The sequence below is a fragment of the Ranitomeya imitator genome, chromosome 6, assembly GCF_032444005.1.
Source record: "Ranitomeya imitator isolate aRanImi1 chromosome 6, aRanImi1.pri, whole genome shotgun sequence".
In the NCBI taxonomy this organism is placed as follows: Eukaryota; Metazoa; Chordata; class Amphibia; order Anura; family Dendrobatidae; genus Ranitomeya; species Ranitomeya imitator.
The window spans coordinates 565,378,186-565,398,639 of NC_091287.1; the positions used below are offsets into that span (position 1 = coordinate 565,378,186).

The following is a 20,454-nucleotide window of genomic DNA, read 5'->3' on the forward strand; positions in this document are numbered from 1 at the left end:
TTGGTGGTGTCGCCTCTGGGCGTGGTGCCCAAGAAGGAGCCGAATAAGTTCCGGCTCATTCAGCATTTGTCATACCCGAAGGGGAGGTAGGTTAATGATGGGATTGATCCGGAGCTCTGTTCGGTGGTTTATACATCGTTTGATGAGGCAGCCAGGTGGGTGCGCAGTTGCGGTAGGGGAGCATTGTTGGCCAAGACCGATATTGAGTCGGCCTTTCGTTTGTTGCCGATTCACCCTGATAGCGTGAGGTTGTTAGGCTGTTATTGGGACGGCGGGTTTTATGTTGACAGATGTTTGCCGATGGGCTGTTCACTGTCGTGCGCTTATTTTGAGGCTTTCAGTTCCTTTCTGGAGTGGGCGGTGCGGGATGTGTCCGGTTTGGACTCGGTGATTCATTATCTGGATGACTTCTTGTGCATAGGCCCCGATCAGTCTCAATGTTGTGAGGTCCTGTTAAGGACGGTTGTTTGGGTCGCTAAGCGCTTCGGGGTCCCGTTGGCACCGGGCAAGACGGAGGGTCCGTGCACGAGTTTGTCCTTTTTGGGTATTGTCATCGATTCTATGAGGTGGGAGTTTAGGTTGCCGGTTGACAAGGTGTTGGGTCTGAGAGACGAGGTGGCCCAAGCTAGACGTTTGAAAAAATTGCCACTGCGCGAAGTGCAGTCGCTCTTGGGGAAGTTGAACTTTGCGTGTCGAATTATTCCCATGGGGAGAATTTTTTCACGTAGGCTGGCCAGTGCTACGGCCGGGGTTACCGCCCCTCATCATTTTGTGCGTTTGTCCGCCGAGCACAAGGCTGACTTGGAGGTTTGGGACCGTTTTTTGTCCTGTTACAATGGGCGTTCGTTGTTGATGGAGGAAGCAGTGGGGAACGCTGAATTGGACTTGTTTACAGACGCCTCGGGCCGTATTGGTTTTGAGGCCTTTTTCGGGGGCCGTTGGTGTGCGGCTAGATGGCCGGAAGCCTGGTTTGAAACAGGGTTGGTGCAGAACATCACGTTGTTGGAAATTTTCCCGATTTTGGTGGCGGTGCAGCTTTGGGGCGACGATTTTCGGAACAAAAGGGTTCGTTTTAATTGTGATAATATGGCGGTTGTGTGCGCCATTAACAGTTTGACAACGGCGTCGCCCCCGGTGATCAGAGTTCTTCAGCAGTTGGTTTTGTCTTGCTTACACCTGAATGTTTATTTCACAGCTTCGCATGTGCCCGGTGTTAATAATTGCATCGCCAATTCTTTGTCTCGTTTCCAGTGGGAGCGTTTTCGGTCGCTGGCGCCGGATGCCGAGGAGACGGGGCTGGAATGCCCGGCGGAACTCTGGAGCGTGGTGTCCGGGCTGCAGAGCCTTTAACCCCTTACCGGCATCGGACGTACTATACCGTCCGATGCCGGCTCCCCTGCTTTGATGCAGGGCTCCGCGGTGAGCCCGCATCAAAGCCGGGACATGTCAGCTGTTTTGAACAGCTGACATGTGCCCGTAATAGGCGCGGGCAGAATCGCGATATGCCCGCACCTATTAACTAGTTAAATGTCGCTGTCAAACGCAGACAGCGGCATTTAACTACCGCTTCCGGCCGGGCGGCCGGAAATGACGTCATCGCCGACCCCCGTCACATGTCCGGGGGTCGGCGATGCGTCTCCATTGTAGCCATAGAGGTCCTTGAGACCTCTATGGTTACTGATTGCCCGTCGCTGTGAGCGCCACCCTGTGGTCGGCGCTCACAGCACACGTGCAATTCTGCTACATAGCAGCGATCAGCAGATCGCTGCTATGTAGCAGAGCCGATCGTGCTGTGCCTGCTTCTAGCCTCCCATGGAGGCTATTGAAGCATGGCAAAAGTTAAAAAAAAAAGTTTAAAAAAATGTGAAAAAAATAAAAAAAACATAAAAGTTTAAATCACCCCCCTTTCGCCCCAATCAAAATAAATCAATAAAAAAAATATCAAATCTACGCATATTTGGTATTGCCGCGCTCAGAATTGCCCGATCTATCAAATAAAAAAAAGTATTAACCTGATCGCTAAACAGCGTAGCGGGAAAAAAACTCGAAACGCCAGAATTACGTTTTTTTGGTCGCCGCGACATTGCATTAAAATGCAATAACGGGCGATCAAAAGAACGTATCTGCACCGAAATGCTATCATTAAAAACGTCATCTCGGCACGCAAAAAATAAGCCCTCAACCGACCCCAGATCACGAAAAATGGAGACGCTACGAGTATCGGAAAATGGCGCAATTTTTATTTTTTTTTTTTTAGCAAAGTTTGGAATTTTTTTTCACCACTTAGATAAAAAATAACCTAGTCATGTTTGGTGTCTATGAACTCGTAATGACCTGGAGAATCATAATGGCAGGTCATTTTTAGCATTTAGTGAACCTAGCAAAAAAGCCAAACAAAAAACCAATGTGGGATTGCACTTTTTTTGCAATTTCACCGCACTTGGAATGTTTTTCCCGTTTTCTAGTACACGACATGCTAAAACCAATGATGTCGTTCAAAAGTACAACTCGTCCCGCAAAAAATAAGCCCTCACATGGCCAAATTGACGGAAAAATAAAAAAGTTATGGCTCTGGGAAGGAGGGGAGCGAAAAACGAACACGGAAAAACGAAAAATCCCCTGGTCATGAAGGGGTTAATCCAAGCGTCCTTGGCTCCGAGTACGTGGTCGGTTTATCAGGCGGTATGGAGCAATTGGGAGAGTTGGCTGGCGGCTTGCCGCATTGCGGGTGCGGGTTCGGACCAGGTGGGGGCATTGTTGTTGTGGTTGAGACATGGGGCAGATCAGGGATGGTCGGCAGCAAAGGTGGATAGGACGATAGCGGCTTTAGCCTTTGGTTTCAGGCTACGGGGCCTTCAGGACGTGACAAAGTCCTTTCTGGTAAAGCAAGCTGCGAGGGGGTTGAGAAGATCATGCAGCCGAGGAGATTGCAGGCGCCCGGTGTCCTTTGAGATGTTGGAGCGGTTGGGGGTATGTTTGGGCGACGTATGCGTTTCCAGCTTCGAGGTTGCGCTTTTTCGCTTAGCTGTTTCGTTGGCTTTTTATGGAGCTTTGAGGATTGGGGAGTTAGTGTCACCCACTACAATTCGTCAGGGGGGCCTGTGGGCGGGGGACGTTTTTGCTTCCGAGGGGTCACTGCAGTTTTGGATTCGGAAGTCTAAGACGGATCAGATGGGGCGGGGTAAAAAAGTGGTTTTGGGCGCTGTTCCCGGTTCTGTTATGTGTCCTGTTCGTTGCTGGCAGGATTTTGATAGGTTTCACCCGCGTGGTGATGGGCCTTTGTTGCGTCATGAGGACAGGTCTTTCCTGTCTAAATATCAGTTTGTAGGGGTTTTTCGGCAGTGTTTAAAGGCCATCGAGGTAGATTCTGCCAGGTTCGCCTCCCATTCTTTTCGGATCGGGGCTGCTACCGAGGCGGCGCGAAATGGATTGGTTCCTGAGGTGGTGCAAAGGATTGGGCGGTGGGAGTCCGGCCGTTATCGGAGTTATGTGAGGCCTTGAGCAGCTGGGGACTGTTCGATCTTTTACTCGTTTTGGCACTTGTCTAAGTTGTTCATCTTTTTCAGGTTCATCCTCGCTGTTGGTGTGGATTGTCGGCCACTCGAATGTGTACTGGGGCGCGAGGCGGGCAGATGTCAGACAGGATGGAAGACAGCTCGGCTTTTCCAGGGATGTGGCCGTCATCAGGTGGTTGGGGTTTCGGGGCTTAGGTTGGAACAGAGTCCTGGAGGAGGTACATAATGGCATACGACTGGACAGGCCTCCTGATATTTTGGTTCTGCACGTCGGGGGAAACGACTTGGGAATTCATCCTTGTCGTGAGTTGATCCGGGACATTAAACACGACATGCTGCGGTTATGGGTTTCTTTTCGGGAGATTTCCATAGTGTGGTCGGAGATTGTTCCTCGGACATCTTGGAGACACGCTAGGTCGGTGGACAAGATAAATAAAGCCCGAATTAAGGTTCATCTGAACGCGGTGGGTATTGATTTGTGGGCCCTGGGGTTACAGTCTGGAATTGAGCGGGCCATAGCGGTTAAGGTTGGTGGGGTCTCGGGTACTTGAGGGGGTCAAGTATCCTCGTGGTGGCGGAGGGAGGGGTCCTTGGAGTTGGTGCTAAATTGGCCTGGGGGGTCCGTCGGGATACGGATTCTCCAGTTGGTATAAGTTTTAGTTGCGGGTCTGGTGATTTGGGGGAATCTTGGTAACGGTGGGCTAGATTCCTAAGTTGGAAGTGGACAATGGTAACCCTTCGGGGTATTTTGGTGCTCTTGAGCCTGTGGGGTAACGGCTGAGAGTAATCTACAGTTGGTCTCTTGTCCACTTGTTTATACTATGGTTGACACCGGACTTTTAGCTTCAAGGACCCCTTCCCAGCTCATTTATGGTTATATGTTTTGTTTGATTTTAATAAAGGCCGCTGTAGCCAATTATATCCAACTTGAGACTCATGTCGTTATTTGGAGGTTGGGAAGGAAAAGGGGTCGGTGACCCTTTGGGAAGGCACTTATTCATGGTAGTCGATAATACCAATGTCAGGTGGTTTTAAGAAGGAGTGGGGTCCATCCCATATCCAAAAGTCATGTTGGGTAGGAGCTGTAGGGAAGGTGGATGGGGGCAGATCCAGGGTAGGGGCTATAGTCCATGGCATAGGGGAGGTGGATGGGGGCAGATCCAGGGTGGGGGCTATAGTCCATGGCATAGGGAAGGTGGATGGGGGCAGATCCAGGGTGGGGGCTATAGTCCATGGCATAGGGAAGGTGGATGGGGGCAGATCCAGGGTGGGGGCTATAGTCCATGGCATAGGGAAAGTGGATGGGGGCAGATCCAGGGTGGGGGCTATAGTCCATGGCATGGGGAGGTGGATGGGGGCAGATCCAGGGTGGGGGCTATAGTCCATGGCATAGGGGAGGTGGATGGGGGCAGATCCATTGTGGGGGCTATAGTCCATGGCATAGGGAAGGTGGATGGGGCAGATCCAGGGTGGGGGCTATTGTCCATGGCATAGGGGAGGTGGATGGGGGCAGATCCATTGTGGGGGGCTATAGTCCATGGCATAGGGGAGGTGGATGGGGGCAGATCCATTGTGGGGGGCTATAGTCCATGGCATAGGGGAGGTGGATGGGGCAGGACCATTGTGGGGGCTATAGTCCATGGCATAGGGGAGGTGGATGGGGGCAGATCCATTGTGGGGGCTATAGTCCATGGCATAGGGAAGGTGGATGGGGGCAGATCCATTGTGGGGGCTATAGTCCATGGCATAGGGGAGGTGGATTGGGGCAGATCTAGGGTGGGGCTATAGTCCATGGCATAGGGGAGGTGGATGGGGGCAGATCCAGGGTGGGGGCTATAGTCCATGGCATAGGGAAGGTGGATGGGGCAGATCCATTGTGGGGGCTATAGTCCATGGCATAGGGGAGGTGGATGGGGCAGGACCATTGTGGGGGCTATAGTCCATGGCATAGGGAGGTGGATGGGGGCAGATCCAGGGTGGGGGCTATAGTCCATGGCATAGGGGAGGTGGATGGGGGCAGATCCATTGTGGGGGCTATAGTCCATGGCATAGGGAAGGTGGATGGGGGCAGATCCAGGGTGGGGGCTATTGTCCATGGCATAGGGGAGGTGGATGGGGGCAGATCCATTGTGGGGGCTATAGTCCATGGCATAGGGGAGGTGGATGGGGGCAGATCTAGGGTGGGGGCTATAGTCCATGGCATAGGGGAGGTGGATGGGGGCAGATCCAGGGTGGGGGCTATAGTCCATGGCATAGGGGAGGTGGATGGGGGCAGATCCAGGGTGGGGGCTATAGTCCATGGCATAGGGGAGGTGGATGGGGCAGATCCATTGTGGGGGCTATAGTCCATGGCATAGGGGAGGTGGATGGGGCAGATCCAGGGTGGGGGCTATAGTCCATGGCATAGGGGAGGTGGATGGGGCAGGTTCAGGTTGGGGGCTATAGTCCATGGCATAGGGGAGGTGGATGGGGGCAGATCCAGGGTGGGGGCTATAGTCCATGGCATCATAGTTCTTTCTCGCAGTCTATGACATTCGCTCACGTACCGTGCTGCTATCTCCACCGCTCTCTCTTCTTCTCCCAGCAGGATATATGTTTTCTCTTCCTCCTTCATGGTGATGAAGTCCGGGAAGAGATGTGAGAGTCTCCTGAAGTGAGTGTCCCTCACTGCTGAGTATTTGGAGCAGTGTAGCAGGAAGTGGCTTTCGTCCTCTATGGCCTCCTGATCACAGTGTTGGCACAGTCTTTCCTCCCTGGGCTTGTAGCTCTGCCTGTGTCGGCCACATTCGATGGCCAGACTGTGGGCACTGAGTCTATATCGGCTCAGGATCTGGCGGTCTCTGGGGTCCGGGAGTTTCTCCAGATAGGGGGCCAGTCTGTAGTCTCTCTGTAGGCTCCGGTACATGGTCAGTTTCTGTGAGCTGATGATATCATTCTTCCAGTCACTGACATACCTCTCCTGGCCTTCATCTGCCATCTTCCTGATTCCGGCTTTTGTCAGGTTGTTATGATTGGTGTTCTGGTCCGGTTGGGTTTGGCTGGGCTGTTCCGAGGGCTGCTCACTTTGTTGCCAGGCAACCAGCAGTCAACCAGCCAGGGAAATGCTGGGAGGAAGTAATGAGGCTGGAGGAGGGCGGGGAGCCGGGTGGTAGGTGCGCGCTCTGGTACGAGGCAGGGAGAGGCCATAGCGAGGGACGTCGACGTCATATGTGCCTGGACAGGCAAGAAAACAGGAGTCTGTGCTGCACCGAGAAATACACAGCAGCGCCCCCATTTGACATGCAATAAGTAGTACAGGAGAGAGGTCTGACACACAGTCACTCTGTTTCTGGAACGTTGTTGAGAAAATGACACCAAAATCACATTGAGCTTGGTTGTGTTTAAAATGTTTTTAAATACTTTTTTATTTTTGTACAATTCTTTTTAATGTGACTATTTCATTATTTTTTTTATTTCTTATTATTATAGCTGCATTTACTCCATGGCCCTTTACGTGTAAAAAGGACAATCTATATATATAAAGCTGAGTGTATGTATGTGTTTGTGTATTTTCAAGCTATGGAGAAAAGCTGTGCTGCAGATAAATGCTGTGTATAAAGGAGGAGCGTGAGGTGCAGGAGGAATAGGGCCCCTTAACTGCTGCCGTTAAAAATTGTATCGACAGTTGTAGATATTAAGGTGTTAATATTGTGTTAAAAAAACCTTTTGCTTCATTCTCAGGATCAACTTTACATGGCCTGTTCAAGAGTTGGAACTGCCAAAAATCTGTTCATCTTTGCACTGGAAGGAAAAACAAAAAATGTTGTTTATCAAAAGGCTTTTGAATAAGTTGAAAAAAAAATACTATCAATGCTTGGGTAATCATTTAGTTAATTTGTGTTGCAAACCTATAGTGTTGAATATATGATGTGAAATGTTTTTATGTGCAATATAATCATTATAATTTGTTATAACTAACCACAGATAGTTGCTTTAGTTGCTACGCCCTGGCAACATCGGGCTCTTCAGCTAGTTGAATATAAAGACAGGTGTGATTGCTAGCTCATAGATCCTCATGACAAATGGTTGATGAAAGAAAAAGGGGGGGAGAATTGAGGGACATCAAGTATTTTAATATTTTCCATGACAGTGTCATTATCCAGTACCCCAAGTGTCAGTGTCATTATCCTGTACCCAAGTGTCAGTGTCATTATCCAGTACCCCAAGTGTCAGTGTCATTATCCTGTACCCAAGTGTCAGTGTCATTATCCAGTACCCCAAGTGTCAGTGTCATTATCCAGTACTCCAAGTGTCAGTGTCATTATCCCGTACCCCGAGCATTAGTGTCATTATCCTGTACCCCGAGTGTCAGTGTCATTATCCAGTACCCCAAGTGTCAGTGTCATTATCCAGTACTCCAAGTGTCAGTGTCATTATCCAGTACCCCGAGTGTTAGTGCCATTATCCTGTACCCAAGTGTCAGTGTCATTATCCTGTACCCCAAGTGTCAGTGTCATTATCCTGTACCCCAAGTGTGAGTGTCATTATCCTGTACCCGAGTGTCAGTGTCATTATCCTGTACCCCGAGTGTCAGTGTCATTATCCTGTACCCCAAGTGTCATTATCCTATACCCCAAGTGTCAGTGTCATTATCCTGTACCCCGAGTGTCAGTGTCAATATCCTGTACCCAGAGTGTCAGTGTCATTATCCTGTACCCAAGTGTCAGTGTCATTATCCTGTACCCCAAGTGTCAGTGTCATTATCCTGTACCCCAAGTGTCAGTGTCATTATCCTGTACCCCGAGCATTAGTGTCATTATCCTGTACCCCGAGCATTAGTGTCATTATCCTGTACCCCAAGTGTCAGTGTCATTATCCAGTACCCCGAGTGTTAGTGCCATTATCCTGTACCCAAGTGTCAGTGTCATTATCCTGTACCCCAAGTGTCAGTGTCATTATCCTGTACCCCAAGTGTGAGTGTCATTATCCTGTACCCAAGTGTCAGTGTCATTATCCTGTACCCCGAGTGTCAGTGTCATTATCCTGTACCCCAAGTGTCATTATCCTATACCCCAAGTGTCAGTGTCATTATCCTGTACCCCGAGTGTCAGTGTCTATATCCTGTACCCAGAGTGTCAGTGTCATTATCCTGTACCCAAGTGTCAGTGTCATTATCCTGTACCCCAAGTGTCAGTGTCATTATCCTGTACCCCAAGTGTCAGTGTCATTATCCTGTACCCCGAGCATTAGTGTCATTATCCTGTACCCCGAGCATTAGTGTCATTATCCTGTACCCCGAGTGTCAGTGTCATTATCCTGTACCCCGAGTGTCAGTGTCATCATCCTGTACCCCGAGTGTCAGTGTCATCATCCTGTACCCCGAGTGTCAGTGTTATTATCCTGTACCCCGAGTGTCAGTGTCATCATCCTGTACCTCGAGTGTCGGCATCATTATTCTGTACCCCGAGTGTCGGCGTCATTATCCTGTACCCCGAGTGTGGGCATCATTATCCTGTACCCCGAGTGTCGGCGTCATTATCCTGTACCCCAAGTGTCGGCGTCATTATCCTGTACCCCGAGTGTGGGCATCATTATCCTGTACCCCGAGTGTCGGTGTCATTATTCTGTACCCTGAGTGTCGGCGTTATTATCCTGTACCCCGAGTGTGGGCATCATTACCCTGTATCCCTAGTGTCGGCGTCATTATTCTGTACCCCGAGTGTCGGCGTCATTATCCTGTACCCCGAGTGTGGGCATCATTATCCTGTACCCCGAGTGTCGGCATCATTATTCTGTACCCCGAGTGTCGGCGTCATTATCCTGTACCCCGAGTGTGGGCATCATTATCCTGTACCCCGAGTGTCGGCGTCATTATTCTGTACCCCGAGTGTCGGCGTCATTATCCTGTACCCCGAGTGTGGGCATCATTATCCTGTACCCCGAGTGTCGGCGTCATTATTCTGTACCCCGAGTGTCGGCGTTATTATCCTGTACCCCGAGTGTGGGCATCATTATCCTGTACCCCTAGTGTCGGCGTCATTATTCTGTACCCCGAGTGTCGGCGTCATTATCCTGTACCCCGAGTGTGGGCATCATTATCCTGTACCCCGAGTGTCGGCGTCATTATTCTGTATCCCGAGTGTCGGCGTCATTATCCTGTACCCCGAGTGTCGGCATCATTATCCTGTACCCCGAGTGTCGGCGTCATTATCCTGTACCCCGAGTGTCGGCGTCATTATCCTGTACCCCGAGTGTCTGCATCATTATTCTGTACCCCGAGTGTCGGCGTCATTATCCTGTACCCCGAGTGTCAGTGTCATTATCCTGTACCCCGAGTGTGGGCATCATTATCCTGTACCCCGAGTGTCTGCATCATTATTCTGTACCCCGAGTGTCGGCGTCATTATCCTGTACCCCGAGTGTCGGCGTCATTATCCTGTACCCCGAGTGTCGGCGTCATTATCCTGTACCCCGAGTGTCGGCGTCATTATCCTGTACCCCGAGTGTGGGCATCATTATCCTGTACCCCGAGTGTCGGCGTCATTATCCTGTACCCCGAGTGTGGGCATCATTATCCTGTACCCCGAGTGTCGGCGTCATTATTCTGTACCCCGAGTGTCGGCGTTATTATCCTGTACCCCGAGTGTGGGCATCATTATCCTGTATCCCTAGTGTCGGCGTCATTATTCTGTACCCCGAGTGTCGGCGTCATTATCCTGTACCCCGAGTGTGGGCATCATTATCCTGTACCCCGAGTGTCGGCGTCATTATTCTGTACCCCGAGTGTCGGCGTCATTATCCTGTACCCCGAGTGTGGGCATCATTATCCTGTACCCCGAGTGTCGGTGTCATTATTCTGTACCCCGAGTGTCGGCGTTATTATCCTGTACCCCGAGTGTGGGCATCATTATCCTGTACCCCGAGTGTCGGCGTCATTATTCTGTATCCCGAGTATCGGCGTCATTATCCTGTACCCCGAGTGTCGGCGTCATTATCCTGTACCCCGAGTGTGGGCATCATTATCCTGTACCCCGAGTGTCGGCGTCATTATCCTGTACCCCGAGTGTCGGCGTCATTATCCTGTACCCCGAGTGTCGGCGTCATTATCCTGTACCCCGAGTGTGGGCATCATTATCCTGTACCCCGAGTGTCGGCGTCATTATCCTGTACCCCGAGTGTGGGCATCATTATCCTGTACCCCGAGTGTCGGCGTCATTATTCTGTACCCCGAGTGTCGGCGTTATTATCCTGTACCCCGAGTGTGGGCATCATTATCCTGTATCCCTAGTGTCGGCGTCATTATTCTGTACCCCGAGTGTCGGCGTCATTATCCTGTACCCCGAGTGTGGGCATCATTATCCTGTACCCCGAGTGTCGGCGTCATTATTCTGTACCCCGAGTGTCGGCGTCATTATCCTGTACCCCGAGTGTGGGCATCATTATCCTGTACCCCGAGTGTCGGTGTCATTATTCTGTACCCCGAGTGTCGGCGTTATTATCCTGTACCCCGAGTGTGGGCATCATTATCCTGTACCCCGAGTGTCGGCGTCATTATTCTGTATCCCGAGTATCGGCGTCATTATCCTGTACCCCGAGTGTCGGCGTCATTATCCTGTACCCCGAGTGTGGGCATCATTATCCTGTACCCCGAGTGTCGGCGTCATTATCCTGTACCCCGAGTGTCGGCGTCATTATCCTGTACCCCGAGTGTGGGCATCATTATCCTGTACCCCGAGTGTCGGCGTCATTATCCTGTACCCCGAGTGTCGGCGTCATTATCCTGTACCCCGAGTGTGGGCATCATTATCCTGTACCCCGAGTGTCGGCGTCATTATCCTGTACCCCGAGTGTCGGCGTCATTATCCTGTACCCCGAGTGTCGGCGTCATTATCCTGTACCCCGAGTGTCGGCGTCATTATCCTGTACCCCGAGTGTGGGCATCATTATCCTGTACCCCGAGTGTCTGCGTCATTATCCTGTACCCCGAGTGTCGGCGTCATTATCCTGTACCCCGAGTGTCGGCGTCATTATCCTGTACCCCGAGTGTCGGCGTCATTATCCTGTACCCCGAGTGTCGGCGTCATTATCCTGTACCCCGAGTGTGGGCGTCATTATCCTGTACCCCGAGTGTCGGCGTCATTATCCTGTACCCCGAGTGTGGGCGTCATTATCCTGTACCCCGAGTGTCGGCGTCATTATCCTGTACCCCGAGTGTCGGCGTTATTATCCTGTACCCCGAGTGTGGGCATCATTATCCTGTATCCCTAGTGTCGGCGTCATTATCCTGTACCCCGAGTGTCGGCGTCATTACCCTGTACCCCGAGTGTGGGCATCATTATCCTGTACCCCGAGTGTCGGCGTCATTATTCTGTACCCCGAGTGTCGGCGTCATTATCCTGTACCCCGAGTGTCGGCGTCATTATCCTGTACCCCGAGTGTCGGCGTCATTATTCTGTACCCCGAGTGTCGGCGTCATTATCCTGTACCCCGAGTGTCGGCGTCATTATCCTGTACCCCGAGTGTGGGCATCATTATCCTGTACCCCGAGTGTCAGCGTCATTATCCTGTACCCCGAGTGTCAGTGTCATTATCCTGTACCCCGAGTGTGGGCATCATTATCCTGTACCCCGAGTGTCAGCGTCATTATCCTGAACCCCGAGTGTGGGCATCATTATCCTGTACCCCCAGTGTCAGCGTCATTATCCTGTACCCCCAGTGTCAGCGTCATTATCCTGTACCCCGAGTGTCAGTCTCATTATCCTGTACCCCCAGTGTCAGTCTCATTATCCTGTACCCCCAGTGTCAGCGTCATTATCCTGTACCCCGAGTGTCAGTCTCATTATCCTGTACCCCCAGTGTCAGCGTCATTATCCTGTACCCCCAGTGTCAGCGTCATTATCCTGTACCCCGAGTGTCAGTCTCATTATCCTGTACCCCCAGTGTCAGTCTCATTATCCTGTACCCTGACTGTCATCCTCCACATTCTCTTCGTGATCTGCTCAGCATATGACACGTTGACACGCCATGTCCAGCTGTGATGAGTGGGTGTGCCGCGTCTTCCAGGAATGGATTGGCTGTAGGCTGTGACCTAGATAATAACACTGATGATTCCTGTCATGCAGGACAAATGGAAGAGAGCATTGAGTCCACCATATTCTTGATTATCACTTCCTTGGGGTGGATGTGTTTGGGCAGATAGTGGCAGGAGGTCATCTGCCAGGCATCGATAATTGTAACCGGCAGTCCCGAGAAGACGCCCCTCATCAGAGTATCCAGCTGTAAGGACAGCCAGTCACTGCCATGTTCATACAGGAAGCCGGTGTTCCCTGATTTGATGATGACCTTGGTCTGGGGACTTCGCTCCAATAATCGGACAACAGCATGATGGATATTTTGAATCCTTTGTAAATAAAATCTCACTGGGAATGGCACAAAGTGGGCCATGCAGTTTATGACAATTACCAGTCCGTCGTCTCCCCCTCCAATGTTATCCAGCTCGTTGGCGATGTATTGCAGCTCCTGAACACGTGTGCGCTTCATGCTAAGTGGTCTCTCGTGTGCCCGCCATTGCACTAGATAGCCATTCTCCACATCTGTGGCCAGCAGAGGTCCGGGAGCATAGCTGACATGAAGGTCCATCCTCTGTAGAGCTGCCAATACAAAATTCACTACAGGTGACATCATCATTCATCCTATTCACATACAACGAAACTAGTGATGAGCGAGCACTAAAATACTCGGGTGCTCGTTGCTCGGGTCGAGCAAATTGGAATGCTCGGGTACTCGACCCGAGCAACGAGCCCTATGTAAGTCTATTGGAAACCCGAGTATTTTTACCGCGATCCCACCTGGGGGTCTTTTTAAGGTCTAAAAACATCTGAAACTGATGGAAACACTGCTCAAATGACATGGGAACATCATGGTGAAGACCCCCGGAAGCATTCCTGACTCCCATGTCACAGCTGTAAGCAATGTTGTCTGAGTCTTACGCCATTTTTACAGGTGCACCAAAAAACATAAAAACTAAACCCAAATGGATTTTCCTGGGAAATATGTTGAGGTCCATCCTTTCCAGGGTAATGACTTGTATATAAGGCAAAATAAACAACCCAAAACAAAAATGTTCCTCCACCACTGTGTGCTACGTTCATACGCAGCGTTTTTGATGCGTTTTTCAACTTTAACATTGATTTCAACCAAGACAAATGCATTCACTGGGAAATGTAATTTTAACATTTTACAACCTTATTTGGACATGTGGTGTCTCACACATCTTGTTTCATTTATGAAGGATGGACACTGAAAGTGACAAAGTCTATTTTTATAGGGCCAGCAGTTGGCCCTTACTATTCTTAGAGAGCCATCAGCCGGCCATGCTTTGTTGTTCCCATTATTAAACAGTGGGTCCCTAATACTGTTATTGCATATGCAGTGAGTGGCGAGGCTGCCCAAAATTTGGATGCACCCCAGCAACCCATTGAACAGACGTCATGGATGACAACATGCAACCAAAGTTCAAAGTATTCATTTGGTACTCCGATACTGTTTGCTTATGCACTGAATGCAAGGCCTTGCCTGTCCCAAAGTTACATGCACCCCAATAACCCTTTCAGCAGATGTACTTGAGGGCCTCAGGACAAAATTGTTCCCATTAGAAGAAAGTGTGTCTCCCATACTGTTTGCTTATGCATTTAGTGCAAGGCCTGCCCTGCACCAAAGTTACACACACCCCAATAAGCCTTTGAACCCACGTACTGGATGGCCACATGAAACCAAAGTTCCCATTATTCTGATTTTTTTTTAAGTCACCTAAAGTTTGCCCATGAAGTGAATACAATGCCCAAAATTTTCACACACTCCAATCCCCCAAGGAAGAAATGTGAAGGATGTTCTCTTAAAAATGTTTTCACAGTTTAAAGGAGCAGGTATCCTATACCTGGGCTGAAAAACATACTGTGTAAATATTTTTTTTCCTGCCATCATAACTACCCTTGCAAAAAAAGTATAGTGGGTGTTGCATCACAGAATACGTTCACCCTCGTGTTCTAATGGTGATGTGTCTGTGTCACGATTTCTAGAGTGGACCCACTGGGGTGTGATACCAACCCACCCTGAGTGAGCTGAACTAGTGAGACCGACCCCTATACAAGGAGTGTCAGGGGCAGCGCCAGGGGAGTAAAGTACCACGACTGCTGGTACCATGAGGTCGGCTCACAGGGACTTTGCTATGAGCAAAATGGGAAAAAACAGGATACGGGGGAGGGTAGTTGAGATGAAGGAGCGGAATCCATCGACAAGAAGGCAGGGAGACGGGACCAGATCCAGACCACCAGAGCCCAGAGGAAGGCTGGTACTAAAAGAGAGGAAGGCGAAACAGGAGACAAGTCAGAGCTGGGATAATACAGGGAAGCACATTGGGGAAACAAGAGAGGGCAGAGCGCACACTGGGAAGCACATTGAGAGTAGCAGAGCACGTACTGGAAGCACACTGAGAGTAGCAGAGCGCTCACTATGACCTGAGGGAAGGGGAGCACCCACACTGATACCAAGATGAGCATCAGGACGGACACTAGGGCAATAATCAGGCATTTCCTCTAGAAGGAAGCAGCCTGATATACCTGGTCGCTGGCCCCACACCGGAAGGATGCTTCCAGGTCATAAAGGAGTTGAAGAAGTGCGCGACCACTGCCTAAGCTGCCCAGCATGCATGCGCAGGCGGCGGAATCCCCAACGCGGACAAAAAGCAGGAAGAGCAGACCCCGGCCAGCGGCACGCCGAGGAGCGAGGGGAGTGTCACGGAACCAAGAGGCAGGCACAGTAATATGGTGTCTGAATAGATGTGGAGTATGGCCTCTGAAAAATGTTTTCCCAGTTTAAAGGAGCGGGTCTCCTATACTTGTAATGCCCATACAGTACGTGTATGAGCTGACAAACATTTCCCCCTGGGGGTTGTTACGTGTTACGGAACCACTCAGCACCCAGAATATGTTGTGCAGTTATATGTATGTATAATAGGTTCCATATGAGATGCATGTCCCTAATGCATCAGCCCACAGGCTGCGCCCTGGGCAGAGGGGACACGATATTCCCCTTTTGTCCGCCCCCCACCTTTGTAATTCCCACAGTAAATATCGGCAGGCTCCGGCCACCTGCGGCTATTGTAATGTATGTCTGGCCTGCCGCTTTTCTATTGGCCTGCCCTCTGAATCTGTGTTATATATTCTGTGTCCTGTGAGTAAAGTGTTGTCAGACTGGAAATACGTGGAGAAGCAGTGATCTTTTATAAGCGCCCATGTAACCAAGCAATTCCAGCCAGCATCCTTCATTCAGACTCCAGCCAACGCCGAGCGGACCTCCGAAAACATGGGGTGGTACTGAAAGAGGTACCCCAGCTTGGTAGACCCCGTTACACTGGTGGCAGCAGCAGGATATGATACCCCTTCTACAGGAGGACAGGAATGAATGGAAAACAACTACCAGAAGTTAAAGAGGACTACATTAAAAGATCTGGTGGAAGCCCGAGTGTTAATCACCAGCAACAAAACAAAAGCGTATTTGATAGCAGCCATCATGAAACATGACAGTGCAGCGCCCCCCAATGTGAACGTGGAGGAGACTGAATTCTAGAGGGAGGTAAAGAACAGACTGGCGTTCTATGGCCCAAACCCTGCAGTAGAGATCATACGAGAGGTGATGGCTGATGTGCGTACTAATCTGAAGACTTAGTGCTAGAACACTGGGAAGGGGAGGGCCTCATAGAAGGGGTACCTATTGTACCCTATGTGCTGGAATTCCGGGACCGCCTACAGGAGCTCACCCAAGCTGTACGTCAGAACATGCAGGTGGCCCAGCGGCGCCAGCGTGTATCATACGATCGGAGGGCCAGAGAGCGCACCTTGGAAATAGGACAGAAGGTCCTGGTGTTAGAGCCCACTAGGCAGAACAAGTTCCAAGCTGCATGGCAGGGGTCCTACTAGGTAGTGGGGAAAATAGCTGACACCACCTATAATGTCGCCGATTGTGATGACCCCAGGGTTATCCGCATGTTCCACGTGAATATGCTGAAGCCCTACCGTGAGCACCCTGAAGAGGTAGTCTCCATCTGTGCACCTGAAGCAGAGGATTTAGCCGGACTTCCCTTGCCGGATGTCTTAGGGGAAAGGACTCAGTCTAAAACATGGGATCAGGTACACTTGGGTGAAGACCTAGGCCCCCGGGAGAGACAGCAGGCGGAGGAGTTGTTGAGGCAGCACCAGAGGATGTTTTCGGGGAAACCAGGGTACACTCACCTGGCACAACACAAGGTTGAGACCCAGGATCAGACCCCCCTGCGACAAAACCCCTTCCGCGTCCCCGAGTCTGTACGAGAGGGGATGCGACAATAGATACAAGAGATGCTGCATTTAGGGGTCATTGAAGAGTCAAATAGTCTCTGGGCATCCCCCGTAGTGTTAGTGCCCAAGAAGGATGGGACTACACGGTTTTGTGTAGACTATCGTAAGCTCAATGAGAAAACAGTGACGGATGCATATCCCATGCCGCGTGTGCATGAGTTGTTAGACCGCCTGGCAGGGGCAAAGTATTTGACCACCTTCGATCTATGCAAAGGCTACTGGCAGATTCCCCTTAGTCCTGACGCTATTCCCAAATCGGCATTTGTCACCCCGTTTGGCTTATTCCAGTTTCGAGTTATGCCATTCGGGATGAAGACTGCCCCGGCGACCTTCCAGAGGCTGGCTGACCGGCTTCTGGATGGTCTCCAGGACTATGCTTGTGCCTACCTGGACGACCGTCACAGCTGAAAACCGCTGGTGAATGAGTTGCTGAGAGCGCAGCATCATTCACCAGCAGTCACATCAGGTTGGGCTGAACCATGGGAAAATGGCAGTGATGATGGCACCGCTGGTGAATGATGCTGCGCTTCAGCTTTCAGCTTTTTTCTCAGGCCCCCAGACCTGTTTGTTGAGTCCAGCAGATTCATTTTCAGCTTTCCATTGACTTGCATGGGATTCATTATTTGGTACGAATACACGGATATTAGAAATTATTCATGTCGGTTTTCCCCAATCGGAATATTTCACTATTCGATCATCACTAGTAATAAATGCTAGATTAACAGGGTCTGGACAACCCTTAAATTGCTAAAACATAGTTACCAATTGCTGAACAATGATTCTGGAGATTTCAGTATTGTGGTGATCGAGAAGTATATTGATCCAAGGGCCAACATATCATTGGAGCAATTGATGCAGCCTCACAGGGGCCCAAGAGGTATGAGAGCGACTTCCACCTTCACAGCAGGTGGAATTGTGTAGGATGAAGAAGTATTGGACCGCAGAAGGCCCAAATATTATTTTTGCACAGGGTTCACTTCTGTGTCCAGTATACTTCAGAATATAAGGCTATGGAGTACGATTCTGTGATCAACTATCAGGTTGTATCTATGTGATCAATATTATGGGAGCTCCCTAAGGGTCCATTGCATATGGCATTTATCCCAAGTATTCTTTTGGTCTTTGAATGTGAATCATGCACATGGTTTTCTAAATCTTAGATGTTTACATCTTGAGTCTAAGCATTTATTAATTGACATGTACACAGCTCTTTTCATGTATTTATCAATATAGTATTCTCTGTATTGGGTATACTGTGTTTTCTAGCAGGTTCACATTTTGATATAGAATATCCAAGCCCTTTCCACTTCCTGCCGACTTCAACTCCAAAATATTTCACGAATCCGTTCATTCCTCAACCAAGAATCTGCAAAAACCCTAGTCCATGCCCTCATCATCTCCCACCGTGACTACTGCAACCTCCTGCTCTGTGGCCTCCCCTCTAACACTCTCGCGCCCCTCCAATCTATCCTAAACTCTGCTGCCCAACTAATCCACCTGTCCCCCCGCTATTCCCCAGCTTCTCCCCTCTGTCACTCCCTTCACTGGCTCCCCATTGCCCAGAAACTCCAGTACAAAACCCTAACCATGACATACAAAGCCATCCACAACCTGTTTCCTCCATACATCTGTGACCTTGTCTCCCGGTACTTACCTACACGCCACCTCCGATCCTCACAAGATCTCCTTCTCTACTCCCCTCTTATCTCCTCTTCCCACAATCGCATACAAGATTTCTCTCGCGTATCACCCCTACTCTGGAACTCTCTACCACAACACATCAGACTCTCGCCTACCATCGAAACCTTCAAAAAGAACCTGAAGACCCACCTCTTCCGACAAGCCTACAACCTGCAGTAACCACCGATCGACCAAACCGCTGCACGACCAGCTCTACCCTCACCTACTGTATCCTCACCCATCCCTTGTAGATTGTGAGCCCTCGCGGGCAGGGTCCTCTCTCCTCCTGTATCCTCACCCATACCTTGTAGATTGTGAGCCTTCGCGGGCAGGGTCCTCTCTCCTCCTGTATCCTCATCCATCCCTTGTAGATTGTGAGCCTTCGCGGGCAGGGTCCTCTCTCCTCCTGTATCCTCATCCATCCCTTGTAGATTGTGAGCCCTCGCGGGCAGGGTCCTCTCTCCTCCTGTATCCTCATCCATCCCTTGTAGACTGTGAGCCCTCGCAGGCAGGGTCCTCTCTCCTCCTGTATCCTCATCCATCCCTTGTAGATTGTGAGCCTTCGCGGGCAGGGTCCTCCCTCCTCCTGTATCCTCACCCATCCCTTGTAGATTGTGAGCCCTCGCGGGCAGGGTCCTCTCTCCTCCTGTATCCTCATCCATCCCTTGTAGACTGTGAGCCCTCGCGGGCAGAGTCCTCTCTCCTCCTGCATCCTCCCCCATTCCTTGTAGATTGTGAGCCCTCGCGGGCAGGGTCCTCTCTCCTCCTGTATCCTCACCCATCCCGTGTAGACTGTGAGCCCTCGCGGGCAGGGTCCTCTCTCCTCCTGTACCAGTTATGACTTGTATTGTTCAAGATTATTGTACATGTTTTTATTATGTATACCCCTCCTTACATGTAAAGCGCCAAGGAATAAATGGCACTATAACAATAAATAATAATAATAAGTAGTAGGGACGTGGTTTTGGTGTATTGTATGTTTTTAAATGCTTTTACATGTATTGTCTAAGGTGAGAATAAAGGTTTTGGATTTTTTACTATCATGTGATTTTGCATACCCCTATTAGTCCAGTCTTTCTCTTTTCGTTAGGTAATAGTTATTACAGACTTGGTATTGCACTCCTTCTCTTCAGATTGGCTCTATATCATCAGTAGTGCACCCTTTCTTGTTTCTTTATGGTAAATTACAGATATCTCATCAATTATAATAATAATAGTAAACTTTTACTCACATGGGACAAAATTCACCAAGTATTCCCACCATTGCCGAAGGGTTGAATCTCCGAGCATGTAGATAACTTTCCCCTTCAGACAGGAAGTGACATTGGAAGGAGTAGGAAAAAGTCTGTTCCTGCAGACACGAGACTGCCACACGTCTTTATAGTAATAGCCTGATGGGTTCAGAATGGGGAGTCCTGGCCGACATATGCGTCTGTCATCTGCAACAATTTACAATGTGACTAATGTAACCGGAAGTAATATATTCAAGATCGTTCTCACTCCCGATGGTTCTCACCCATGCTGGAGGTCTGGGGACGTACGCTCAATTTTGTAAGAGTTGAGGAAATCATCTGATCGGTGACCGACCTGTAAGGACAAAAGGACATATGGTAATAATCTTCGAGACCTATTAGATGATGTTCCTGAGGTTATAGATGTTCCTTTCTTCATATTCTGTTCATATAATGACTACGGATGAGTGAATATTTCAATATTTGATTCGGATTATGATCTCTGAGCTTGCAATATTCGCCAGTTTATTTGTGGAATATTCGCCGAACATAGCCGAACACGTCAAGTGAATGGGAGGCAAAAACAAACGCATACACAACACCTTCAAATGGCCCCAAAAGCTGCCAAAATACAGACACCAGGAAAGTGGCCTC

The 20,454-nt window shown here is 49.9% G+C and overlaps 1 protein-coding gene across 1 annotated transcript in view; it reads right to left on the reverse strand.

Moving 5' to 3' along the window:
* Window positions 1-12,433: 12,433 nt before the first annotated feature.
* LOC138643508 (NXPE family member 3-like) overlaps window positions 12,434-20,454 on the reverse strand; it is a 47,185-nt gene continuing 39,164 nt past the window's right edge. Inside the window, exons 5-7 of the mRNA XM_069732407.1 lie at window positions 20,085-20,155; window positions 19,801-20,007; window positions 12,434-13,144 (exon numbers count right to left, since the gene is read on the reverse strand). Of these exons, the coding sequence (XP_069588508.1) occupies window positions 12,609-13,144; window positions 19,801-20,007; window positions 20,085-20,155 (814 nt within the window). The 3' untranslated portion in view covers window positions 12,434-12,608. The remainder of the gene's footprint in view (window positions 13,145-19,800; window positions 20,008-20,084; window positions 20,156-20,454) is intronic.